The 23,458-nt window shown below is 27.1% G+C and overlaps 1 protein-coding gene across 1 annotated transcript in view; it reads right to left on the bottom strand.

The window, feature by feature from the left end:
• Nucleotides 1-1,742: 1,742 nt before the first annotated feature.
• LOC129977884 (structural maintenance of chromosomes protein 4-like) overlaps nucleotides 1,743-23,458 on the bottom strand; it is a 65,811-nt gene continuing 44,095 nt past the window's right edge. Inside the window, exons 18-27 of the mRNA XM_056090591.1 lie at nucleotides 20,592-20,827; nucleotides 18,855-18,981; nucleotides 13,906-13,957; nucleotides 9,395-9,532; nucleotides 9,020-9,164; nucleotides 7,139-7,312; nucleotides 6,173-6,349; nucleotides 4,939-5,171; nucleotides 3,016-3,199; nucleotides 1,743-2,081 (exon numbers count right to left, since the gene is read on the bottom strand). Coding sequence (XP_055946566.1) covers nucleotides 1,914-2,081; nucleotides 3,016-3,199; nucleotides 4,939-5,171; nucleotides 6,173-6,349; nucleotides 7,139-7,312; nucleotides 9,020-9,164; nucleotides 9,395-9,532; nucleotides 13,906-13,957; nucleotides 18,855-18,981; nucleotides 20,592-20,827 — 1,634 coding nt within the window. The 3' untranslated portion in view covers nucleotides 1,743-1,913. The remainder of the gene's footprint in view (nucleotides 2,082-3,015; nucleotides 3,200-4,938; nucleotides 5,172-6,172; nucleotides 6,350-7,138; nucleotides 7,313-9,019; nucleotides 9,165-9,394; nucleotides 9,533-13,905; nucleotides 13,958-18,854; nucleotides 18,982-20,591; nucleotides 20,828-23,458) is intronic.

Here is a 23,458-nt window from a genome sequence, read left to right as displayed (position 1 = left end):
AGTGTAAAATTAAAAACATGTGGGGAGTTACTTGAAACAAACACTACACTTAACATATTCCAAAAATGGGTGAGAGTATTTTATATACAGTACACTCCCGATTATCCGCGGAATTGGGTGGCGCGGCCGCCGCGGATAATCCGAAAAAAGCTAAAAACGGGTATAGCAAAAGAGAAAACAGTCATTCCAACTTTGAAAAATCGTTTTATGTACAATAAAACGTAAAATAAACAGCAGGAAATGTTTAACTAACGCTTAATATTTTAGTATATCACTCAAAACGAACCTAAAATGCATTTTGTTAATGAAAACAGAAAAGTGCTTTGTACTTACGAGAGGCGTCAAGGATGCACAGAAAAATTAATACATATGTACTGTTTTAATACTGTAATGTATTATGCAATTACAAAAGCATAACTAAAACTACACCTTTTTGAAGAAATCAGTCATTTGTGTTTGCTTCTTGCTGTGGAAGCATTTTCTCTTTGCATTTCTCGTAGCATAAGTTTCTCGGCCAACTTCGCACTGCAAGGGTGAGTAAGAAATCATTTACTCATCAGAGGGAATGTTCCGAGAAGGCCTGGGATATTTTTCCATAAATAAGCACGATGTTAGAAAATTTGATGTTTCGCTCAGTTTTGTGAACATTTTTATTTTCTTTGCTTTACGCTTGTACAAAAAAACTTTGTGCGGCAGGCGCGGATAATCGGGAGTCTACTGTATTGTTAACAAAACCCACCCTTATTTCCTTAAAAAGTTGAGCAGCTTTTCATAGAGTGCAAGAGTTTTCAAACAACTTTTAAAACAAATATATATTTTACTTCTTATAGATTTTTCAACACCAAACTTGCAGTATCAAAGTAATGATCTATTTCTTTTAATAGAAATTAAGAGTTTGCTGTTCTTAACTGTAAATGATTACAATCATATGTTGAGGTAAAATTTATTGCAAAAAGGAGATCTGTCCAATTTTTTTTTTTAAATCAAAGTATGAAAATAAAGGATTTAAAATTTTCAACAAATATTTTCTGTATTGTTATTTATTTTACAATCAATACCAAAATGAGATCAAACTGCAAAAATCTGTTTAAAAATATGTACTTAATGATAACACAGAGAAGACAGGCATGAGATCAGGTGTATTTTTAAAACTTTATTAAAAGAAGAAAATCTAGTTTTAAAATTTAAGTGCAAATACCTACCCCAATTCTCATAATGCAGTATTAAGAATTGATTGCCAGTTCTTAACACTAATATTTTTAAAAACAGAAACAGCCTAAGAACAAGAATAATTGGTAGACATATTCAATTGTTATGCCAATTAATTTATTGTAAACGAGCACATTAAAAAATAAAACTTTTGAGTAAAAAAAAAAAAAAAAAAAAAAAAATCATGAGTCAATAATCTTAAACTGCACAGATTAAAAAATTTAATCTTACCAAATAAAAATTCACACATGATTTGGTAGAATTCTAGATTAATTATGGAGGGATAACTTGAAATTAAACTGTAGGGATAACTAATTGAAGAAAAACATTTAAATGAAAAATGAAACTATTTTAATGTTTTACTTTTTGAATAGTGAATATTTTACATTTGAAAGCAAATATTTGCAATGAACCCAAACCTGAATTAATTACAAACTATTAATTCAATTAATAGCAAAATAAAAGACACAATACTTTTTTTAATGAAAATAAATGATTTTATTATAAGATAGAAAGAAAATGGCTATAAATACATGAAATGCAGAAAAAAATTGTAAAATCCATGAAATGTAATTTGAAATGATATCTGATTCTGATACAAATTATTATACATCTTTACATAATTTTGATAAAACCAAATGAAACAATAACATACAATTTCCCATTTTCATGTTAAGTAAATAAGAAATTTGGTGAAAAAAAGATTAATTTCTGTCAGGTCTTTCAGATTGTTTGTTCCATTCTGATACATTTGAGATTGAAATGTTTTTTGTACAATTATTAATTTTATAAATACCCAACAAATTATCTGAGAGTTCATTCATGACATTCCTTAGAGAAACAATGATAAATTGAGCATTCTTGGTAGTTTCCTAAAAAACAAAAATTTTGTAATAATTATAGAATAATTTTATTTTTTAATAAAAGAATACAATACAACATTTGCACTTAAAAAATAGAAATTATGTAAGAAATTATTATAATAATTTATAACTTTATATTTCAAACATATACAATCAAAGGAAAAAAAAAAATCAAATGAAATTTTTAAAAGTATATTTTTTATAACTCGATAGTTCCATCTTAATTTTGAATGCTGACAACAATAAAATTTAAAATACTTGAATAAAAACAAATCAATGATTTTTTGTTTTGATTAATTTTCATTCTATTATATTTTATTGATACATATGTCTACTTAAAAAAAATTGTCATTTAATTACTTGAACTGAATGCTAAATTGCAATAAAGGCTTTGTTAAGTGTAATTAAATGGGATAATATCTTTAATGGGAACTTTTTTTGAGTGCATTTATATGTAATCTTTAGAAAACATCAAAACTAAAATAATAATTCCTAATTAAACCAATATAAAGTAAAACTAGAGATTAAGATTTAAAAAAAAAATAGTGTAAAAATTAATAAATAAGACAAAATTGCACATTCACTCTTTAAAAAAACTCCCCCAAAGCTTTAAAATTACAAATTTAATTTAGAAAATTTGACAAAAAAAAAAAAAAAAAAAAAAAACAGGTTATTATTATTTTTTTTTGTAAATTATTTTAAACAAATAAATAATCTAGTTTTATATTTCTTAAATATGACCATATCTTTCGAAAGACATTTAACATTCAAAAGTTCTGTATGGGAACAATGATTTAAGCATAATTATGCTAATCATACAGGATGGGGGGAAAAAATCACGTTCATTTATTGATGCATTTCATACATTTTAATTGGCATATTGAGCATCAGAAAAAGAAAAAAAAAAGGATTTAATATTTATATAGGCATAATTAAATCATACCTTTAAAAAGTATCCCACAATTGCAACATTTCTCACATCTAAAGCAGCATCGATTTCATCCATGACATAAAATGGTGTAGGTCTGTAATAGTGCAGAGCAAAGACAAGAGCAAGGGAACTTAAAGTTTTCTCTCCTCCAGACAAATTTCTCATTGCTTTCCAAGATTTTCTTGGAGGTTTAACACTAGGGGAAACAAAAAAAAAAAAAAAAACTTTTATTGAAAAATTAAAATACATTAAAAATTAAGAAAATTAGTTAAAACTGGTGATATGAATAATTATTTTAATATCTTTTGAGAATTGTTTCAGTTGTGGGTCCACTCAGTTCATGAAAAGAAGAAATAAGAATCAAATGCCATTAAATTTAATTTAATAAAAATTGAGCTTCCTACAAAAAAATTTCCAACTGCATGGTAAAAACTATTCGATGGCAAGGCATATTTTATGTCATCTGTCAACTCTGCTAATTTTTCAATAGCAATTCACACTTTCTTTTACTGCATTCTGTAAGCAACTTTTCTTATTTTTCAGTTAATTTAAATCAGCATCATCATAAAAAACAATTTTTTTTGTTTAAAATCTGCCTTTTTTTTCAACTAAAAGAGATTATTCAGTTAGGTTTTCAATTCCAATTATTTTGCTGTTAGAAAAACTCCTTTCTACACCAATGTGTCCATAAGGAACTATAAAAAGTATCAATTATTTTCCACGATTTACTGAAGTTTTTGTCTTTTTCTAACTATTTATATTAAAAAATTTCAATACTAACTGTTTTTGATGGATCAAATTAAAAAATTTTGATCCATCAGAAATTTGGAATGAATTTGGAAGCCGTTTGATTCTTGCATGCACATGTTTAAACATGATTTAATTAAAACCTTTCATTTCAATGGAGTTAAAACCAATTTATTCACTTATTAGCCAATATATATTTATCCTAACTCGAGTATACATCTCAGACAACAATGGATAACTCCTCTCTCCAACTTTATTATGAGACTGCTTTATTATTTTTTCCACATTCAACAATCACCACAAACTTTATGAAAAACAATTCACCTCACTTCATAATACAGTTTATCAGTTTTCACTTTAGTAAATTTTTGTGAAGTGAGTTCAGGTTAAAAGAAAATTAAGACCCCAGAAAAGGAAAAGGACCTTGAAACAAAAATCATGGCCTTTTTAGGATTCTCCTAAAAGAATTTTGATAATTATAACTTTTTAAAAACACACCAGGACCCTGAAAAATGTGAACTTTATTTCTTCATTTAAAAAAAAAAAAAAAAAAAAATCTATGTTAATATCAGGCTAATGCACCAAAGCAAATTTTTAATAAAGGAATATTGAGTAAATTAGATTATTGCATAATATAATATAGCAACATATTCTTTCTTTCTTTTTAAAAAAAATAATTCTAATAAAATAATTATTTCTATAACTAAGCCCAGATGTGTTACAAAATTTTTAAGTACTTAAATAATTATTACATTACATGTTTAAGTACATGTTTTTAAATAGCAAATAATAATTATAAAATAAATTTTAATAGCATTCTTCCCGGACAAAGAAGAAAATATTAATTGTTCTCTTCTGCCATTTACTGAATATCCAGCCTATTTTTGTCTCATATACTAATTATGAATACAATCACCACATATATGGACATACAGGACACAAGTTTTACAGTTTTATTGCCAATGCATTATGCCATTGTTCAAATCTATATACAAGCAAAGGAGGATAGATCCTTCAGGTCCTGAACTGTACAGTTTGTAAAAAAGTTAATACCGAAAAATTCATTCTAATTAAAAGGGCTAAAAACATATTGTTCTGTTTATTTACAGTAAAAACTGGCAAAAATTTTCAAAACATGTAAAAAACAAGTAAATTGCAACAGAAATGCTATTAAATTATAAAGCTTACCTTAACTCAATTCCACCTGCAAAAGGATCATTCTGATCAACTAATTCAACTTCAGCATCTCCACCTATAGTTAGCATCTGATAAATTTCTTTTAATTTCTTAGCAATAACACTAAAACCTGCCATAAATTCATGAAGTCTTTTTCTACGTAATTCATCATATCGTTGACCTTGTAACTGCAATTGTTTTCTCACTGTTTGCACATCACTCATTTTTTCTTCAAAAGATTTAACCTGAAAAACATGAAATAAATTTAAAATCTAAAATAGATAAAGAAAATTCTATTCTTTCATTAAATGCATTTCTCATACACAAAAATAGAATACATTGTAAAACTCAATATCAAAAATAAAAGAGAAAATAATATTAAACTGAAAAAATTACATGAAATATGATTAACAATATAATCATTTATTGAGGAAAGTATAGCAAAAATATGAAAAATAGTCCTGAAGATGAAAGATTAAAAAAGTGAAAATGATTAAAAAAATTGATTAAAGAAAAAAAAATGAAGATTTAAAAAATATATATAAATATTGATTTAATTAAATATATTAAAAATAAATAAATATAAAAATAATAATAGAAAGTTTGCTTTTGAAAATCAATCACATCTCATACAAAAGAAGTAACTCTATTTTAGTTTTTCAAAGAAAATACAAATATGACCTAACAAAAACTGAAACTTGACATCCTATAAATACTATAAAATTCAAGATTTTCAGATATTTCAAAAATACTGGTATCACAATTATTTTATGGCATTTTAAATGTAAATTACATATAATATACATTTAGTAGTCTTTTATTTTTAATAAGTAGAGAAAAATAATTGTTCTAATAATAAAGTTCAACTAAAGCAACTACAATTTTAGAACTCATCATTTTCTTTTTCAGGTTATATTCTTCAATACAAAATGACTATATCTACTTTAGCAAGAAAATAGTCCCCCCCCCACATTATAACCATTTATACATAAAAAAATTCAGATAAAAAATTATACAATTGCTTATTATATTTCAATTAATATGCCCCATTATTTAACAACTAGTGCTAATAAATATTCAAAACTGAAAAATAAATATTTACAAAGGGTAAAAGAATAAACATCTGGAATTAGAATAATCTAAAAACTGAGCATGGAGAACAAATTAATTCTATTAATATTTTTGTGACCTACAACTATATCTATTTTCAAGTTCCAAGTATATCTTATAACATAATGATTAATACCTTTTTTTTGTATTCTTCTATAGCTGATAAATCCACTTTTTTCTCCTCTAGTTGAACTTTAAAAATTTCCAATTCTGAAGTCAGAGATTGGAGATTTAACTTGGCAATGTCTTCTTCAGATAATGATGGCAACTCAGTAGGATCTTCTTCAACTGCATTCAATTTTAGTTTACTCATCTTAAATAAATAAAAGATCAAATTATTCACATACACGTAAGAGAGAGAGAGAGAAAAAATATCTAATAGGGCAAAAATCAAGGTCAAAGAATGATAAAGAATTCCAGAAATGCACCCATCCTTCCGTGCCTCTCCCTTTAATGAGACAGAATCGTCAAAAAGTAGTCGTTTCAGAATATTGAAACGAACAGTACTGAAGTAAAAATTAAGATCAATCCCCAAAAATATAATCTGATTTAAAAGGTTCTTGCAAAGGGACATACTTTTAAAATAATTTAACAAATATTAAACACATAAATATGTACAATTATGGACAAAGAAGAAATCCAATAATTAGGACTTAGGAAGGAGGGGACTTAATTACATTAAGTCCTCTCCTTCAATATGGAAATTTTTTTCACATATAGGAAGAAGTTGATTAATAGTGGCTAATTAAATTTTAATTTTTTTATTTTACAAAAAAAAATTAAAATGATACTGATTACATGCACAATTTCATGTGTGAATAATCATTGATTTTTAAGTTAAAATGTCACTACGAGGGTAACATTGAACTCATAATAATATTAATTAGAAAAGTTAATACTTTCTTCTACTTATGAATTATTCTTGCAAAGCATGCAAAGTTACCAAATGTTAAAACCATTTAAAAATCAAATTCATGCAATAGCACTGAATATAAATGATTTATTGTATAATATTGACTAATTTTATAAGAATATGTTGCAGCATGCAATTTTTGATAAAGAACTATTTTACACTATCATGTAGTTTTCAAACAAAAATTACCTTAGCATTAATACTTCGTATGATGGCTTTTATTTCCGATTCACTTGCATCATATTTTTTCATGGTGTTTTTATTTTCAATTTCATCTCGTTTCATTTGATGCTCCTTTCCTTGGATTTCTTCAATCTTTTTCTTTAATTTTGACTGTTTCTCTTGCAATACAGCAAGTTCACCCTAAAAGAAAATTCAGAAAATGGATTATAACTACAAGACTACAATTTATGCTAAAAGCTGAAACTTATCATTTACATAGTAATCTTACAAACAAGATTTTTAATTCATAAATTAATGAATATCATGCAAATTATTTATCAAACTTTATCAAATGAGCATGAAGGAAGTTTAATATAGGAATTTGCTCCATTAAAGACAATAATAATAATAAAAAAAATTGCAAATCAACCCTGGTTACCAAGCAGTACAATGCCCAATAATATAACTTAAGCTTGAAAACTATCCAATCCTTTTTATCCTAGGAATGCAAATACAATCAACACATCATTCAAGCAAATATAAAATTTTCTTAAAACGAATATGAATAAACGAATGTTTATATATATATATATATATATATATATATATATATATATATATATATATATATATATATATAAACAGAATTTTGCAGATAAGTGGCTGATAGGAAGAGAAACTTTACACATGGAAAAGAAGATAAATAAAAAGATACTCTGTTCACATTGTGATGACGATGGAAATTTTGAGGAATATATGGAAGCTCAACCCACAACCTCCTACACAGAAAAATATTTATAGAAATTAACTATATTAACTGATCTGATGTTGACCTCATTAAGTTAAGGAGTATTCATATTGCAAAGTAATTTTGCCCTGAGGGATTTTACTATGAGATTCTGAAAAGGAAATCTTAGGCACCTTAAAAGAATGCCATAGGGATGTGGACAACATCTCATTGGGCTCCTGTGATGCTCTCTGATGAATCCAGGTTTTGCTTGCAATCTGATTAATTACTGGCTTTCATATGGAGAATGCCAGGCACCTGTTACCATTGAGATAATGTCACTGAACGACGACATCATCATGGTGGTGAGGAATTGTTCAATTGGGGTGGAATTATACTGGGCATGATCGGCATGTTTTCAAACCGGAACCACAACAGGCCAAAGGTATCAAGACATCACTCTGAAACATGTTCTCTTGTTTAGGGATACTACGGACACAGAATTTGTGTTTATGGATCATAATGCTTGTCTCACAATGTAAACGAATGCCTTCAAAATGAGGATATCACCTATACGGAATGACTAGTATTCTCACCTGACTTGAATCTGAAAGAGATGCTTGGCCAACAACTTGCAATCTAACAATCACCTTTTACATGTGTACTGGAACTTCAGAGAGCATTGCTTGCTATGTGAAGTAATCTTCTCCAAAATCAGCTCGATAATTTGATATTCAGAATGTATAGGCATAATAAGAACCATATTTCATCATCTAAGTGACATAAAACTTTTTTTTTTTTGTTTTTTAATCTTTTGTTTAAAAAGTGGATTTCATGAATAAGTCATGTTTGGTTTGTTTCTGAATCTTTATTTGTCAGAGTTGGCATTACCCTTAATTTATGGACATGCATGTAAATAAATAAAAATATAATTAAAATTAAAATAACTAGAAAAGGTAAGAAATTTATTGCCTAAAAAAAATAAAGTTGTAAACATGTACAATAACATATTGAACATATACAATAAAAATGTATAAATAAAATATTTTAATGCACAATTTCTGATGCATTCATTTTCTTATCATTGCTACACATTTTGTTGTATATGTGAATACATATATAACAAATATGCAAACAAAAAATTTCTTAACACAAAATCTTGAAGTTAAGATAAAGATTACCTTCAATAATTTAATTTCTTCAGTTATCTCAGTTCCTTTAATTGTATATGCTTCTTGTTTCTGTTTGTAGTCTTGAAGGAATTTGTCATTTGCTTCGATGTCCTTTGTTATATTTTGGATAGTTGTTTCAAGTTTCTTGATTTTCCTGTTAAAATAAGAGTTGAAAATAAATTATTAAGCTCATTTAATGTTCAAATCTGTTTAAGAAAGGTATACTCAAAATATAAAAATTAATTAGTAATAATTATCTTTTCCATAGGTAAACAAAAATCTTTAAATACAAACTAATACTTCATAAATTCTGTTTCATATTCTCAGTTATATTATTAACTTTGATAAAGCAGTCGCAGTTTCTTTATATTATGTAAAACTTACGTTTTTGACTGTCTTATATTAACTATAGATCTTGTTAAATTTTGAGCAACTTCATCACATTTCTTTTTGAGCTGATCAACAGTTTTCTTAGCTTTGCTGTAATTTCCTTTGGTCAGTTTTAAAATTTCTGCCTGCAATCTGAAAACACAATTAATTAAAATTAACACACAGAAATAAGCACTGGTTTTATATAATAATAATTAGATAAGAATTGAATAACAAGGTTAACCACTTTTACTGAAGGGAAAAAAAGACTTTTTAAAAACTTTTGAAGATTTTTTTTTTTTTTTTTTTTTTAAATCAGGGATCATAAAATTACATATTTTAGATGTAATGCAAATGATAAATAAAATACTTTCATCATTGACAATTAAATGTACCATTACTTTCTTGCTCACAACTTCTAAATCCTTAAATGAAGAACACTAAGGAATGCTCATATAAGACAATATTTATGAGGGGTTTCAAGATCACAATGCAAGCAAACGTGACATTAGCAACTACTAGACACTAATATTATACAAATCATTACAAAATTCCCCTCATATACTCATTCACACTTTAACTTAAAGAAAAATGTTAATTCCACCAGAATCTCTACCATTACTTTTGATAAGTATGAGCAGAATAACAAGGAAAAACATAAGAGAGATATAAATAAACAAAAATTTGACTACATTTAAACAAATGAAACAGTGTGCAATTAACACATTTTAAACCTACATTTTAAGTTGCCCTGCTAAAGATTCAATTCCTAAACTGTTTGATTTTGCTATGCACTGAAAATCTCTATTCCTTTCTTGCTTTTCGATGAATTTGTTTGCAGACTTCTGAAGTAGAGAAGCCATCTCTTCAATTTCCAAATTTTTTAATTTAAATCATTTAATTCATCAATAATGTATTTCCTTTTCTTTTGTCTGTTTTGGCATTATAATTTTAGTTTGTTGTTGTCTGACATATATAAAGCAGATTTTTTTTTTGCACATAATCTAAATTCTTTTAAAATTTGTAAATTTTTGACTTCATTACCTTTTTTCAATTATCTAAAATCAAATGTTATACAATATACACTTCTTTCTTAATGTTTTCAAGTTTAATTATTTTTATTTAAAAAATATTCCCCTTCACCTATTTTTTCGCCAAAAGACAGGTATTATAAGAAACAGTTATATAACAATTCTGATTAAGGCTTTTATCCTTATAAATATTTTTATACAAATATATCAATTTGATTCTTGGGCATTTCAAACTTTTCTAATTCTACTGAATTGCAAGCCATGCAACTCAAAAAGCTGTCAAACTCTATTAAAGTAGAATGATATTTTTTTAGGGATCAATTAAAATTCTCAAGAACAGAAAAACAGTAAAGAGCAACTTTCTGCTTGTTATAGCAAGGACCTGTTCAATCATTTTCTTTGAATATAAATAACTCTTAATCCAGGCTGGCCACCATTTCTGTTGTGATTTTCCCTGACATTTCCAGGGTTGATAAAACAAACACACACACTATTTATTATTATTATTATTATTTTTTGATGATCTCACCCCCCCTCTTAGTTATAGCAGAGTAGATTCTTAATAGCATTGAATACAACACTAGATGATGTGTGCCTATCTAGATGGGCTTTTCTAAGAAATGATAATCACAGATTTACCAATGAAAGATGCAATACAAAATCGCATACACACTGACATAATGTTTAAGAATGAAATAATCTATTTCTTTCTAGTGAGATTTTCTTTATTCATACTATTTACCACAACTAAATCAAGACAGAAAATTCCACTAATAATAATAATAAAAATTCTTTACAAATACAAAAGGGGGGAAAAAAAACCTAAATGAAAATTATCAATAGTAATATTATCAATAAAACTACACTAGGATTGCCATTCAAATTTATTGGGAGGAAAAAAAAAAAGTTATAACAACTATACTGGTACAAACCATTTAATTATTACTTAAAAACCATAACAAAGCAAAATTACCCCCCCCCCTATTTAATATAATATTGCATCAACTTCTGTGTATTTTTTCCTGACATCAGTTCCATTATTTTCTTTTTCTTTAGCCACAACTTAAATTGCAAAGCTGTTTTGTATTTGCTGAATTCTTTTCTTTCTCTAGAACTTTTCCTTTCTTTTCTAAAGCTTTGTATTACCTCACATACACTAATTTTGCATACTAAAGCAAATTTCTTGAGTTTGGGACACAGACCAATTAAAGATTTTTCTTTCAGATTTTCGGCAAGCATGCGCTTGTTGATACTAAATCAATTTTCCATAGATGCGTTGCCGGGTGAAAATATGATTTATTTTAATGACTTTCAATAAATCAGAAAATTCTTTGCACTTCAAAACATTAGAATAGAAACCATCAAAACAAATTTCTTCATTAAATGAATTAAACTGTTCTTTGCATTCATTTTTCAGTAAAACTTTAACCTGGACCTTTACATTTCTGAAATATAAATTTAGTGAAGTGGAAGTTTGTGCTTTGGAATATAGAAGTAGAATGTTCGAAGCAAATAAACCATTTGCTTTTCTCTCTCACACACACATACGCACACTCACAAAAAAAAAAAAAACCCTGTATTGTTTTTTAGTAAATGTGCATTTAAACAATATGCAGGTTTTAAAACAGCAAAATTTTTGAGAGATGAAGAGATAGGATTTCCTTCCCCCAAGTAAAATTTCCAACAATACTCTAATAGTTCCCTAAAATTTAACTTCTGCGATTAAAAAATTGTAAACAGCGTTATTTTGTTTCTGAAGTGACAATCTTCCATTTTCTCAGAAATGAGTATTTTTAAAAATAAATAAAATAAACTGCTTATCTTCCTGGTTTTTAACCTTTTGCTTACAAGCAATACAATAGTTGTACTAGCGATGAGAAAGGATTTCCTCCCCAAAGTAAACTTTCCAGCAATACTCTAATGGTCCCATAAAATTATTTCCTTATAGTGTTGTACCTCATAGGATCACGGGATTACCTCCAGCAAGTTTAAAATTAGAGTTGGCACTTTTGAGCTTTCAAAATCAAGTTTTGGCAACTATTTTTAAACGAAATTGGGGTGAAATTATTGCAGGCAGTGATTTCACCACAATAGAAATGAAGTGAAAGTTGAAGGCAAAAATTTTCGATTTCTTAACAATAGTGCAGTCTAACAAATTATAAATATACAAGCTTTAAATGAAAATAGTGCAGATCAAAACAACAAGGAGGAGGGGAAAGAAAAGAAATGTCCAAAAAAAAAAAAAAAAAGCACCTAAAGGAACAAAAAACAATGCCCTAACAGAATATTCTGGAAATATGCTCATTTTATTCACCATGTGTAGCCTTTCTGCCGGGCAAAATTATCATAAAGTGACAATCTAATTTCTAAAAGAACTAAATTACACTAGAACATGTAAAAATATTGTTTTTATTTTTTTAGCAATTCTAAAATTACAATAGAAATCTTTTCTTATTAATGTAACTCAAATTACAAATTTAAAATAATTTAATTAAAAGCATTTTATTGATACATAAGAACTTTTTAGCAATCTTGCTTTCTGGGAACAAATATGAAATTTTTCATAAGATTTACAATCTTCTGCTTAATTCAAAGACAACTTCTGTCTTGTATTTCAGCACAACAAAAATAAAATGAATGGTGTTATTAATTTCAGCTGCCGGTTCTATTAATCATTTCATAGCAGTTACAATGATAATTCTGATTGCTGTCCCTCTTTTTTAATAAAAAATAGGAGAGAAAGTATTGATGATGACAACATTCCTGATATCAATACTTCATTACCATTGGTGGAATGTTCAATGTAAAACTAAATCAAAAAGTGTTTTACCTTTTGTTCCAAAAAATAATGAATGTGCATTTCATCAATTTTTATCTCCCTCTCCACCCCAAAAAAGCTTTTTTTTTTTTTGTGTGTGCATGTGTATGGTCATGAATACAACAAAATATGATTCAAGGACTCTTTGTAGAATAAAGAGTAAATTAAAAATAATACAATTTGTATCAATATGCAATATCACATATAAAAAAATAATCTAAAGTCATGCATATTAAATGCTTTCGTAATTAACATAATAAAGTAAAAACACACACCTTAGAATAAACCAAAATAAGAAAAATAAACACCTTGTGCTGTTTTTGTGAAATTTATCAATTTAAATGTGAACAAATTTATATGGACAAAATAATCTAACCTGATTGTGAGTCACATACACAAAAAATAAAATAATAATAACATTAAAAACAACAACAACAACAACAACAAAAAACAAAAAGTATATGGATACTTAATTGAAAGGGAATTAAATATTCTAATATAGGCTTCAGCAGAAATTTTTTTAATAAGAATTCATTGTTAATTAAAATAAAAATTTCTCTGAGATAAGTTTTACAAAAGCCTTAATAATCCAAATGCCAATAAAAAATATAAGTAAAATTAATGAATTACAACCATAAAAATATCCTGAGAAATTTTGAGAAGGAAAATATACTTACTTTGACACTTTTTCTTCAGTAGCTGTTGCTTCTTCAACAGCTATTTGGTAATCTGGAATAATAGGATATAGTCTTTAAACTCTGTTAATGAAAATTACCGACTTTCACTATAAATCTCAACATTCATAGAAAATTATTAATTAATGTAAAAAAAAAACAATTCCAATAATTTTATTAAAAATAGCAGTCTAGTTGCTTTGTCCATCTAATTAAGTATAAAATTCAAAAATTGTTTACTGTAATTATTATTGTTGTATTTACTATACTAAATATTACTTATATTTTTATTTTCAAGTTAAAGCAATCCAACAGCTATTTTCAGTTAAAATTTCTAAACATACTGTTGATTGAACTGTTGCTTTTGACTAAGATAATAGATAAAATTGAAAATACTAACAAAAGATCATTGTAAACCAAATAAAATTCGGGTTGTCACTCATATCTGGGGAAAAAAAAAAATCTCTGGTTTCCTGTACATATATGCAATATAAGAGGAAATGTGCAAATATTCTATAGACCTAATGAGCAGAAAGAGAAAGGATCTTCAATAAATATGGATTTAAACACAATGCAGATTTTAAAACATTAAAAAAATGAAAAGATTTTCATATAAGAAAGACATAATTGGTTCAGAGTTCAAATTTTGTAAAGAAATGGCAAAGAATATTAGAAATATAAGAGAAGTTAATTTAATAATAAAATTCGATGTAGCTGGGATAGAAAATGTAAATTTCCTTCTACAATAACTCGGTATATGTAGAAATTTTATTTGCAACCTTATAAAGTTAAGAACTAAGTGTCCAGAAATGGCTACCAACATAAAACTGACAAAACTGCCAAGAAATTGACAATAGAACAATGTTGTGTTCTAAATAAGTTCCTTAAGTCTAAAAAGAAAGAATAGAATTGCTCAGAAATGACCAGCCTATGTAAGAAAATGTCTTACGGCTTCTAACTTCTGAAATTTAGAAAAGACCCTTAAAAAAAAATAACATTTCAAAAATTTTGCTTTTTAATTTATATACAAAAATTACTTCAACTTAAAAAAATTACATAAAAATGTGTTCATATATTTTGCAGAGAAATGAAAATGTTTTAAGAACTTATAGTTTCCCTAAATAACAGAAACAAATACGTGAAGTTAAAAAAAGAGCCAGCTCTACAGTTAGAAGCTAAATGGGAAAAAAAAAAAAAAAAAAAAAAAAAAGCTAGTTGAAGCATTTTTTAAAGTCAGTGGGAAACTATATTGTTTTACTACAAAATTTAACAAAGCTCATCAAATGAAGGCTCTTATTTAATGAATCGCTTAAAAAAAAGTGTGTTTTTCTCTTCTTTTTTATTACAAAGATAACAGTGGTAAAATAAAGAGATTCAATGATTTGAAGAAGCAACGGCGTTATTTAGAATTTTATTATAATAAAAATAATTCTTACAAATTATATTGTTATTATAATTTGTAAGAATTATTTAACAAACCATTTATTTAATTAAACCAAAGAGAAAAAACATATTCATTAAAATAAAATAGGTATGATAGAAAAACAATTTTTTAAACCTTTAAAATGGCATACAAATAATTTTCATGTAATTAAGCTTTACTGTTAAACCAACAACATGTCAAAATTCTGTTTTCATTTTTTAAAATTAAACTTCTAACTAAAATTTTGAAATATCTGTCCTTAATGGACACCTAATACAAACGAGGTAACTTCGCAAATTTCATGCTTTGTCAATTATGACCAACTTTTATTTGTAAAGAGATTTCACTGGGAGTAAAATTCTATAAGTTATAAAAAGAAAAGAAAGGAAATATCGTTAGAAAGGGAGAGAATCTAAATAAAAATTTTTAAATTTTTTTTTATTAATTTTTTTAATGTTAACAACCAGAGATTTCACTTTCCTTAACTATAACACTTGCTTTCCATTTGGTAGATTTATGTTCAGACTAAAATGCTCAATGGATTATGTATAAGCCCACAAGTGCATAGATCTAAAATTTTACAATAATTTTTGCATAGATGTTCTTTTTTGCCATATTTTAAATTTACATTTGGTCCATCTTTTCTAATTTGTAAAAGTAACTGCATTTCCAAACTTGATATAACTTTTTAAAAATTCTTGAGCAATGACATGCTTTAAAGATATTGAATTTCAATATCTTCTGGAGATTCTATTGAACTCATCCACACCAATATTTTACAATAAGATTCATTTAGTATTTTTGTGAAATGTGCTTTGTAGTTCCGTCAATGCACATTACATATTTTTTATTGTTTAAAGATTTAAGTAATTATTGAAAGATGGATCTAATCCCTAACAGATAACATATGGCATTTTTGTACCACCTAAAATACATTTTTTGGCTATTTCACAATCAGTCAATATATTTCCGATACATCACTGAATGCAATTAAAGGACGAATGTTGCGCACCAAGTTTTAATGCCCATAAAATTACAACTTTAAATAATTGTTCTTGAATTTAAAAATTCAAAATTTTGTTCTCTTCTCCTATATTTTTTTTTAGATACAAAGTCCAATATCAATTAAACTTTTTTAAAACAAGCACACAATTTTGCATGCTTTCCTCTTTTGGCATGATTAATATGTGCTTGTTTACTTAAGCTTATTATCTCCTTAGAAATAGAGCAGTATGCAATGCAGTAAAACGCCTTTTGCGGAATTTTTCTATCTCATTTAGCAAAGGTTCATATTTTTTTCCCCAATCTATATTAAATTCAGATTTTGAGCAGATCATTGTTTGAGCAAATTGTCTAATCTACTCTGAATAAGCTCACAATTTCTCAAACTATAAACAAACCATTCAACAAAATCTAGTAACTAAACATCACAGCAACGTTACAACATATTGAATATTACTATTTCCGCCAGAGATATTTATTTTATTCTCTCACATCACTGTAGCAGTCTCGCACACCCTCATTAGCTTTTAATCTTATGTAAACATTACAACTGTTACTGAAATCGAAATTAGACTGATCTACACAGAAAATGTGAAACGAGAGAAAAGGGGGTGAGTTTCCGTGACTATACAGTTGTCTCATTTTTGGTGTTATAGCTACAGTCTCTTATTCTTAAATTTCTTGCTGCGTTATTAAAGCAATTACAATTGCAGTTTAATTTCAAGTAAAAATTAAAAATAAAAACAGGTATTATATGGAGGGAAAAAAAAAACTTTTGATAATTTTTAAAGTTTAACTAATGTTACAAAGTATTTAAACAATAATTATTATGTGCAAACTATTTTAATATCATTTATTCAACTCTGTGATTTCCTAATTGAAAGTTGAAATATTAGTTCAGGTTATGATTTGACACAAAACTTAAGATTAAGAAAAGATGCATAAAAATTTCAAATTCCATATAAAAACCTTTTTAATAATTTTGGCCAATGATAAAAAATTGCTCATTTCAATATATAGAATCAGATCTTTGTTGCAATTTGCAATAAATTTACATGATTTTGACTTTGTATAGAAAACTTGTCCTTTTCAACATTCTCTTTGAATAACATCAAATCAATCTACACTTCGGTTACACATACAGCAAAAATTGCATTCCTTGGTTACGTGGTACAACAAAAATTTGGGGCAGTTTTCCACTCTTCGAAAATTTTAGATAACCTTCTCTTTTGCTAGTGAATCTTTAAATAAATCATAGAGACTTGTTTAAAAATAAGTCAATATCCTATGTGGATGCTATTTTGCCGAGTCTAAATGAATTGTTTAAAGCATGCATGCCATAATTATCCACATTTATTAATCTTGCCAGTTGGGCAATTAAGTTATATTCAATTTGTTTTGCATTGGATAATTTCAGCATACCCAATTAACAATGTTGAAAATTCCTTTTGCATTCCATCAGAAAATAAGCCAAAATACTTCCAATTTAAGGACGGACCATACATCGAGATAGATGTACATATTCTCAAATCTATCATCGAGATAAATGTAAATTTTCTCATTTCTCTTATATAATTTTACGATTACAAATATCTAACAAAATATCTTCTGCTGTGAAATGGTCCACATATCTGCTTCTACACTTTTTTTTTTCATTGTAAAACCAAATACGTAAATCATTTGCAAAAAATTATTTGTCAATTACAATCAATCAGGCATTCAAATAAAACAAACCTTGAATGAATGTAGCAATAAAAAATGAAATTAAAAAAGAGAGTTCTTTTTTTATACAGAAGATAACTTTTTGTTAATTTTGCTTTTTATGAATAAGTATGGAATCTCTTTATAAAGGTTACAATAATAATAATTTTCAACTCAATTAAGGACAATTTCAGTTCTGCATTTAAACACTATAAAAATAAAATGAATAGTGTAATAATGTTGTTTCCAGCAGATAGGTTTGATAAAAATTCTTTGGCTGTTCCAATTGTAATCCATTATTATGAAAGAAAGATTGATAATATACTGTCATATCAAGAGTCTATTGTTGTTTCAATGCAAAACCAAGTTGCAAAATTTTTACCCCTCTCTACCAAAACATAACAAATTTTTCAAGAGCCTTGAGTGCAGAAAAATAAAATCCAAGAATTTTCGAGGACCACAGGAATACTATGATAATTCATGTTCTTCAATATTTGTCAGTTGGAATTTTAAGAACATCACCTTGACTATAGAAGTTTCTCTGAAATTTTTTACACAACTTATGAAAAAATCCTTTTCATTTAATATTAAAAATAATTGGCTTGAATAATCCTTGTTTAATTTTTTTTATAAATGAACAAAGTTTTAATATAATATATTCTAAAAAATGGAAGGATAAATCTATAATAAGAGCAGTTCATTAGAATAACATTGTTCTAGTTTTGGAAAATTGATCTTTCATTAAGAGGGGTTTTTAACTAAATGCAATATATCTCATTTTTAAATGAAGAAGAGAACAAATAAACAAGCATAAAATGTACTATACTTTTATTTTTGGTCTTTATCTTTGCTTCAAGTTCATTGACCTTTTCTTCATCAACTGTAGATTCAGCAGTTTTCTTTTTTTGCTCCTCTATCTGAGATGCAAGCATTTCAACTTGTTCTTTATAAGCCTGAAAGTACCAAAAATGAATTTACAGTGAAATGCAACATAATAATAGACAGGGTTGCTATTCAAATCTGATAAAATACAATAAAATTAAAGAGTTTTTCGTGTATGTATATTACAGATACAAGGAAACGCATGAACAGCACTGATGTACTAGTTAAATGCAATATGATTTTAGGAATGGAAAAAACAAGGAAAGGAAGCAATAATTTAACCTTATTAAAAATAATAGCACATCACAAGGTTTATATTTACATATAAAAAAGATTCTAGATATATTCACTTGATATATACATATATATTATACTAGATATGTTCACTTATTATTTAGAAGACAAAAGAAAAAAAAATTATATAATAAAGGGTGGATGGATATACTATCTCTTATGCTATTTAATTTTAAGTTGCATAAAATTCAGGACTCAAGTGAAATAAAAGCACAAACATTTTTTGCTATCACAATACAAATCATTCAATGATCACTTAACAAAAAACATTTCAAAGCAAGATTATTTATTCATTTTCAACAATTCATGTATTGGGTATCAACTTCTGCAGATTTTCCGGATATCAATTTCATGGAGCTAATCCTTAATTTTTGCACGGCATAAAGTACATTTTTTCAGATATTTCACTTTCAGTAAAAAAATGTGAAAATATTTTTAATACATTATTGAATGCATTAAAGGACAAATGTGATTCAACAAGTTTTAATGCCCATAAAAATTCTGTTTTAAATTATTGTTCTTGAATTAAAAAGTTTAAAAATCGGTAAATTTGACACTTTTAGATTTGACACGTCATATTTTCCTGTATTTCTTTTAAATACTAAGTCCAACATCAATGATGACTCTTCTAAATTGGCAGCAAATCTTTCATATTTCTTTCTTTTGGCAAGACTAATAAGTGCCTCTTTTCCCATATTATTTAGGCTCATGATTTTCTTATAAAGTGAGCAGTTCACAACAAATGTATTTTGCGGAACTTCTCGAAGCCATTCAGCAAAATCAAAATTGATTTTTTTATTCATCCAATTTGTATTAAATATAGATTTTTAGCAGCTTATTATTTTTTTAAAAAAAATTTCTAAACTACTATGAATAAGCTCCCAGATTCTCAAATAATAAACTCAAGCATGGCAGGCTAAACAGAGCCACGCTGCTACCACAGTTTGAATGTTCCTGCCAGTGAAATATAGTCCATTCTTTCATGCAGCTATAGAAGTTTCATTCATGCTCCTTTGCTGCAATTCGAGATTCTCATGGAAACAAGAACTGTCTCAAAAATCAAAACTGGATTCATCTATACAGAGAAAATGGGTAGAGAGTGAAAGAATTACACAATCACAAATGGTACAGTTTCATTTTTGGACAGTATGACTACAATCTTTTATTCTTGCAATTTTTTAGACGAGGAAAAACATTATAAGGACTTTTAAAATTTCTTGTATTTTCCTGGTTTTGATGAAAATCTTCAAGTTTCCCTGCATTTTCCCTAATTTTTTAAAACAATTTTTAAATTGCACATGTTATCAAGATTCTCCCAGTGGTGTGGCAACCTTGATAGAAGAAAAATAACTGGAAAAAAGAACATCTAAAATGTAGAACAGCTTACTTTATTGTTCATTCTTCTTTTTTTTACCGAATGTTGCAGTGATGAAATTTTTGATGTCTTTTGAGAAATTTGTTCTTCAATAGATACACATAATTTTTTCAATTTCGACACTTCTTTGGTTAACTCATTTACAGCAGTAGACATTCTAGCAATCTCTTCATCAGTGTAAACATTTTCTACAACAGTTTGACCCATTCGCCCTCTTATGGGGCGTCCACCACCACCGCTCATGGGACCTAAAATAAATAATGGTCACTTTTTAAACATACATCAATTGTTTAGTTAGAATTAAAAATTTTATATAGTATACTGCTTGTACAGGGATGCGAGTCAAATCTGCAAAAAAAAAAAAAAAAATCCTTGTGTTTACCCTGTATGTATATTCAAGATATACGAGAAAGTGTGCAAAAAACATTCATTTGCTAGTTATAATGGAATATGGTTTTAAGATGTGGTAAAAACAAGGAAAGGAAACACAAATTTAATATTATTCAAAATAACATATTAAAAAAAAAGTTTATATTTACATACAGAATTTTTTTAAAAAAATCTTTATTTATTAGCTAGAATTTAGCAAAGAAAAATTTATATGTTAAGGGGAGAGGGGGGATATACTATTTCTCATGCTCTTTAACTGTAAGTTACACAAAATTAAGTACTAGGATAAAATAAAAAAAAAATATTGTCATGATACAAATTATTTAATGATTATTTAACAACATTACTTTTTTTTTATTTACTCATTTTTGCCAATTCAAGTATTTGAGCATTGATTTCTGTAACTTATGCAGAATTTTTAGCCATCAGTTTCATGGAGCTAATGGACCTAATCTGTAACAAATAAGGTACAACATTTCTGTATGATCAAATGTACCTTTTGCAGCTATTTCACTTTCCAACTTAAAATATTATATCATTGAATGATAATTTCCTATATATCATTGGATGAATGTGGTGCAATAAGTTTTAATGACCATAAAAATTCAGCTTTAAAAGATTATTTTTCAACTAAAAAGTTTGAAATATGTTTATTTTTGGATATTAAATCTAACATTGACATGCCATTCCTTTCAGATACTAGGTACAGCATTAATGACTCTTTTGAATTGGCATGCAGTCTTTTATAATTTTCTCTTTCGGCATGACTAGTAAGAGCCTGTTTTCCTATATTATTTAGGCTTATTATCTTACAAAGTGAGCAGTACACAGTAGATTTTGTGGAACTTCTCAAACCCATTCAACGAAATCAGGATTGATACTTTTATTTGTCCAATTTGTATTAAATACAGAATTAGAGCAGCTCATAGATTTAAAAATATTCTCTAATCTATTTTGAATAAGCTCACAGTTTCTCAAATAATAAACAAACCACTTAATAAACTCAAGTATGGAACACTGCACTGCATCCGCAGAGAAATGTATTTTATTCTTTCACGCAGTTGCAGAAGTCTTGAACATGCTCATTAACTGCAATTCCGGAATATCACGGAAAAAGAACAACTGTCTACCACATCAAGACTGGAATGATCTACACAGGGGAAAAAAAAAAAAAAAAAAAAAAAGAAAGAAAGAAAGAAAAGAAAGGGAGACAGAAAAGGGATGAGTCTCCGCATTACACAATTGTGAATGGTATTGTTTTATTTTTGAAAGCTATTACTACTATCTTTTATTCTTGCAATCTTTACAGTTTAGCATTATTTGGATGGGAAAAAAATAACTACGAAACAAAGTTCGTTTTTATGAAAATTTTCATAATAGCACTCATGTGCTAGAGATAATGCAATACAATTTTAAGGAATGGAAAAAAGCAAGGAAAGGAAGCAACAATTTAACATTATTCGAAATAATAACATATAAAAAGAATTTTGATATTTACATTAAAAAATCTCTTTACTATCTAATTTAGCATAGACAAATTTATATATTATGGGGTGGAGGGATATATTACCTCTTATGCACTACAATTGTGAATCACACAAAATTAAGGACTTGGATGAAATAAAACACAAAACATTTTTGTTATCATGAAACAAATCATTTAATGATTATTTAACAAAACACATTTCATATCAAGATTACTTTTTTTATTTATTCATTTTTAACAATTCACGTATGTGGGCATAGAGTTAACCTTTAACAAATAAGGTACAACATTTTTGTGCAGCCTAACATAAGTGCCACTTTTCACATATTATTTAGAATCATGATTTTCTGACAAAGTCAGCAGTTCACAACAAATGTATTTTGCGGAACTTCTCGGACCAATTCAGCAAAATCAAAATTGATTTTTTATTTGTTCAATTCATATTATATACGAATTTCGAGTAGCTCATTGTTGAAAATTGTTTAAAAAATTCTCTAATAAGCTCACAATTTCTGAAATGATAAACAAACCATTCAATAAACTCGCATGTGAGTGACTAAATACCATCACTCTGTATCCCCAAATTGAATGTTGCTTTTCCCGTCTGAGAAATGTAATCTAATCTTTCACTCAGTTAGAAGTTTCACAAATGCTCATTAGCTGCAATTTGGTAATCTTATGGAAACAGAACAACTATTTCACAAATTGAAACTGGACATTTCTACAGAGAAAAGGACAGAGAATAGAAAGGGTGCGAGTTTCTGCATTACACAAATGCGAATGGTATTGTTTCATTTTTGAAGAGATGACAATAAGGTTTTATTCTCACAGTCTTTAGATTGGAATTTTTAGATGGGGGAGGGGACTAAGAAACATAAAATTCCCTGTTTCATAAAAGATTTGAAATTTTCCTGCATTTCTTTTTAAATTCCTTGTGTTTTTCCGGTTTTTATGAAAATTTTCAAATATTCCAGTTTTTTAAAAATAGATTTTTAAATTCCAT

The sequence above is a fragment of the Argiope bruennichi genome, chromosome 1 (genome assembly GCF_947563725.1).
Source record: "Argiope bruennichi chromosome 1, qqArgBrue1.1, whole genome shotgun sequence".
Classification (NCBI taxonomy): Eukaryota; Metazoa; Arthropoda; class Arachnida; order Araneae; family Araneidae; genus Argiope; species Argiope bruennichi.
Note: the sequence above shows the minus strand (reverse complement) of the source record. Positions and strands in the feature narration are given on the sequence as shown.